Source organism: Triticum dicoccoides, chromosome 4A (genome assembly GCF_002162155.2).
Source record: "Triticum dicoccoides isolate Atlit2015 ecotype Zavitan chromosome 4A, WEW_v2.0, whole genome shotgun sequence".
In the NCBI taxonomy this organism is placed as follows: domain Eukaryota; kingdom Viridiplantae; phylum Streptophyta; class Magnoliopsida; order Poales; family Poaceae; genus Triticum; species Triticum dicoccoides.
The window spans coordinates 3,616,688-3,621,762 of record NC_041386.1 but is presented as its reverse complement, the minus strand read 5'-3'; the positions used below and the strand labels follow the sequence as shown (position 1 = coordinate 3,621,762).

The 5,075-nt window shown below is 47.3% G+C and overlaps 1 protein-coding gene across 2 annotated transcripts in view; it reads left to right on the top strand.

Moving 5' to 3' along the window:
* Nucleotides 1-3,737, top strand: part of LOC119284506 (UDP-glucuronate:xylan alpha-glucuronosyltransferase 2-like) — a 6,949-nt gene extending 3,212 nt beyond the window's left edge. For both annotated transcript variants that reach the window (XM_037563623.1, XM_037563624.1), the window contains exon 3: nucleotides 2,661-3,737. In XM_037563623.1, coding sequence (XP_037419520.1) covers nucleotides 2,661-3,598 — 938 coding nt within the window. In that variant the 3' untranslated portion in view covers nucleotides 3,599-3,737. The remainder of the gene's footprint in view (nucleotides 1-2,660) is intronic.
* The last annotated feature ends 1,338 nt before the right edge of the window (nucleotides 3,738-5,075 follow it).

The following is a 5,075-nucleotide window of genomic DNA, read 5'->3' as shown; positions in this document are numbered from 1 at the left end:
ATATCTATATCTATCTATCTACAGGAATCTGGTCGGGAAATGCTGCGTCCGATGGATCAATCGATCGAGCTGATAATGCATCGATTCCTATCATCACTCCACTGTCCTTGATGCTAAAAACACAATGTTCCGTAGCCCCCATTCCCAACAAACTTAAGAATCTGGCCCGATCACTGGCTTAATCAACGTACTCATCACTCAGCCGCGTGATGATTACTCCATTCTCACATACTAGTAATACAAAAGTAATTGACGATTGTGCGTGGATAATCAGGGCACACACAAGAACGTACTCCGTCCGTCTAATACAAAGTTAGTATAAAGTTGAGTCGTTTATTTTGGAACAGAGGGAGTACTACGCTACCATATGTTTGGTAACTACACGTATGGCCGTACGTACATTTATTTGCGACCGTTAAATTGGTTCCCAAGTACGTACTATCATATGCATGCGTTCCACGTTAGCCCTACACGTCCTAGCCTTATATCCTAGCTAGTACCTAGCTAGCAAAGCATATATCCCACCATTTGAAATGGAAACTTCTGTTGGTAATCATGGAGCTATCTATCTATCAGCGTCGTGTCACCAGTGCTGCCCAAAAGCGACCCAAGATCTGTCCTCACGGCCACAGCAAGCAGATGGATCAGATCATGATCGATCTAGGTAGGTGCGGTGTGGCTCCGTCCCAAGCTAGCTAGCTATTCCCAAGTCTCGACCGATCACTTTCCTGTGCCCTCCCTGCTGCTAATTACTCCCTCCGTTCCAAAATAGATGACCCAACTTTTACTAAAATTAGTATAAAGTTGAGTCATCTATTTTGGAACGGAGGGAGTAGACAAGATCGTCGGACAAGGACGCCACTTCATTCATTGCCTGGTCAGTGAACATGGTAAGAAAAGAAGAACAAGACATGAAATGTTTGAAGTGAGGCTTGAGAAATGACCCGTGGCTGGGGCCTCTGCACCTAACGCTTCTGGTTGCGAGTCCATCTCTCGATCGATCGCCTCCCCGGCCGGCCGGCCATGTCGACCTCGATCGGTCGGTCGAGGGGAGCACTGTGGCGGCGGATGTGTGCGTGCGTGCGTGCGTGCGTCGATCGGTCGATCGACACGTCAGATGGAGCTTAGATTCGGTTGGGGTGGCTTGTCCGATTAGCTGGCTGGCTTAGCTTGTGCATGCACCAAGGGCAATGCCAGGCGATACTTGCATTGCATGCTACTACACTCTAGTAGCGGACTAGATGGACCGACGGCCAATCCACACCAAACGTACGCAACGTCGGAAAAACAACGCAAAAAGTAGCGTGTGTGTGGTTATATAATTCGATCTGCCTTTTGTTGTTGGTGGTGGTTTTGACCTCTCCAGTCTCCGGCAGTAGCTTGCAGTTTGTTTCAAGCTAGCTATGCTCTGGTTGATGGATGGCGTTCACAACTTGCACATGTGCACGTGTGCATGCTCGGAGAAGGACAGAGGCGTGCGTTGCGTGGGTAAAAAACTAAAATGCGTCTATACACATCTGATTCAGGAAAAAAAAGGTTTATAACGTCTTATAATTCGGAACGGATGGAGTACATATTTGGTCCCTCGTCTATTACAATAAAGTTGAGATTTTCTCTGTTAACTCTAGAACTAAAAAACAATGATCTCTCAATACCATCTACACACCCCTTCGATCCATGTTAATTGACGTTGGTTTAGTACAAAGTTAGTACAACTTTTGTACTAAACCAACGTAAAACTGTGTAGTAAAATAGCGCCAATTAATATGCATCAGATGGAGTAGTTTTTTTATTTCTATTTGCAACATTGAAAACGATTTTAGCAATGATGTGATGACGACTTCGCACCCTGAGCAACCCAGTTGGTGTAAAAATGACCACAAAGATAAAAAATATGTAGAAAGTAGGAAAGAGGGAAAATGATTTATAAACAACTAATTCAGAAGGAAATGAGGAAACATATTTTTTGCAGAATACATAAAAATAAAAATAAATTAAAATTATTATGAAACATATTTTAAGTTGAAAATTGAGTGTCCAAAAATACTACTCCCTCCGTTCTAAGATAAATGTCTCAACTTTATACTAACTCTAGTACAAAGTTGTACTAAGTTTAAAACACGTATTTCGAAACGGAGGGAGTACTTCATTTTACATTGTATAAAGGTTGCGTCAATTAACTCTGACCAGAGGGAGTAGTGTTATTTGTCTCTACTAATAAATGATATAGAGACGATAGTGCACATTAGCTTGTGTTTTATCTGTAAGAGCAATGATATACAGACGATAGCTTTCCTTTCCGATTTCTACACAATGAGTCAAAGCATCCATTGGATCGCGTCATTTTACAAATAAGCACCTTTCAAAGAAGGAATTGTTAAAAAATCGTGCGTGCACTGTCATGTGTAGAGTAGTTTTGTACTTCCTCCGACTGGAAAAACTCGTCCCTCAAATGAATGTATTTGACACCAAATTAATGTTAGATACATCAATTTGAGAGACAAGTTTAGGACAAACTTTTTTGGACGGAAGGAGTATCTATAAAGCGAGGCGAGGCCTGTTTCATGGTTTTATAGTTAGGTTCCATTTTTATTTATTTTACTGTTCCTATCACGTTCCGGAATTTAACTAACCATGCATTGCAACCCGTACGTACACAGGCATCCACGAGGTGTTCAACGCGTCAGACCTGACGGTGGTGGACGCCGGCAGCCAGCGGCGCGAGGCGTACGCGACGGTTCTGCACTCGTCCGACCGATACCTGTGCGGCGCCATCGTGCTGGCGCAGAGCATCCGGCGGTCGGGCTCCACCCGCGACATGGTCCTCCTCCACGACCACACCGTCTCCAAGCCGGCCCTCCGCGCGCTGGTCGCCGCCGGCTGGATCCCGCGCAGGATCCGGCGCATCCGCAACCCGCGCGCGGAGCGGGGCTCCTACAACGAGTACAACTACAGCAAGTTCCGGCTGTGGCAGCTGACGGAGTACTTCCGCGTCGTCTTCATCGACGCCGACATCCTCGTCCTCCGCTCCCTCGACGCGCTCTTCCGCTTCCCGCAGATCTCCGCCGTGGGCAACGACGGCTCCCTCTTCAACTCGGGGATCATGGTGCTCGAGCCGTCGGCGTGCACCTTCGAGGCGCTCGTCCGCGGGCGGCGCACCATCCGGTCCTACAACGGCGGCGACCAGGGGTACCTGAACGAGGTGTTCGTGTGGTGGCACCGGCTGCCGCGCCGGGTGAACTACCTCAAGAACTTCTGGGCCAACACCACCGGGGAGCGCGCGCTCAAGGAGCGGCTGTTCAGGGCGGAGCCGGCGGAGGTGTGGTCCATCCACTACCTCGGGCTCAAGCCCTGGCGGTGCTACAGGGACTACGACTGCAACTGGAACATCGACGACCAGCGCGTGTACGCCAGCGACGAGGCGCACCGGCGGTGGTGGCAGGTGTACGACCAGATGGGGGAGGTGATGCGGGGGCCGTGCGCGCTGTCGGAGCGGAGGAAGGTCGAGATCGCGTGGGACAGGCACGTCGCCCAGGAGATCGGCTACGCCGACCAGCACTGGAAGATCAACATCACCGACCCCAGGAAGTGGGAGTAGAGCACCACGCGACGGCGGGTCTCCGTGGACACGAACGTGACTAGTCTAACTGGCCGCGCCGGAGCGGCGGCGGCAGCTGATCGAGCTCGCCGCATTTTGAGTTTCGGTTTCTCTACTATTTTTTGTCCATATAATACGTACGTATACACAAGCATGCATGCATGTGGTCATTGCACAAACTTTGGTGGTTGAATAATGAGTAGTCATTCAGTTGAGGAAATCTCTAGCTAGTTGCAAGCACTAATACTGAAATCACTGGCAGCCCGTTCCATTGGCATTGGTGGCAATATGTAGTACAAACCCCAATTTTATTGTATTCCTCTGATCAAGCTTACTTTACATCCATATAATGTACATTAAAATCAGGGTCAACGCAAAAAAATGACTTTAAAGAAGGTGATGCCGACAAATTTAACAAGTATGACTACACTCACAAACCCAACAGAGCACCATGGTTTTCCAATAACTAGATAAGGTACACAAATACTAACTTGTTGGTAGCAGTTAGAAGTAAGTATCGGCAACAACCAAAGTACATAGTACTATAAATCACCTAAATCCTTTGGCAGTACCTGAAGCATCACATTTCTCAAATGGTGTTAAGCTTCAGTAAACTCAGAACCAATGTGTAAACATAAAATAATAATAAATGCAATAGCGATGACATGTCTTTACCATAGAGCACAAAAATTAGTAGTACCGAACACAAGGATTAAAAAAATCCTCCCAATTCTATCCTATCTCGGATGTCCGCTCCCTCCACGAGAAATCTCAATCCAAATCCATCCATAGCAGCTCAGACAACTACTCCAGCAATGCCAACCGCCCCCAAAAGGGTGTCGAGCTGTTAAGGCCACTGTTCTCAAGCGCATGAGACAGATGTGCCACCTGCTGAAGAGTTATTTTGGTACTTTTGGACCCTTCGTGAGACTTTTTTCTTGGGTTGCAACTTAAATGGGTGAATTGTTGGATCAAGATGTGGTAACACCTGTCTTGGGGCGGAGGAGTCTTCTCCATCTCTCCTTATGGCGTGCATCACGAGAAGGGACAACGGGCTTCCCAAACTTCGCCTCTTGTGATCCTATACGGGAGAGGGGCGATCAGGATTTTAAGAAGCGCACTCGCGCGATCGCTGGCGGCGACGGCTGCGCCGACGACAACTTCTTCCCCGACCTCGGCAACCTTTTCATCAACACATGGGTGACAACATCAACGTCGGCAGTCCTACTCCCGCTACACCGTATGGGATTCTGTCCTCCTTATTTGGAATAGTACTAGAATTCCTATTTCAAATATGTGCCTTAGATCCGATCTATTCATTTACTTTGCTAGTCCACATGATTAGTTCATTCCCTGTTAGTGTCGTCAAGATTTATTTACTGTTTATCATGATCCAAAGTTGTATTTTGTACCTGCCCACCCAGATAAAAGTCATACAAGAACCAAGAAATATGATGCCAAGGAAGCAATGATTTAA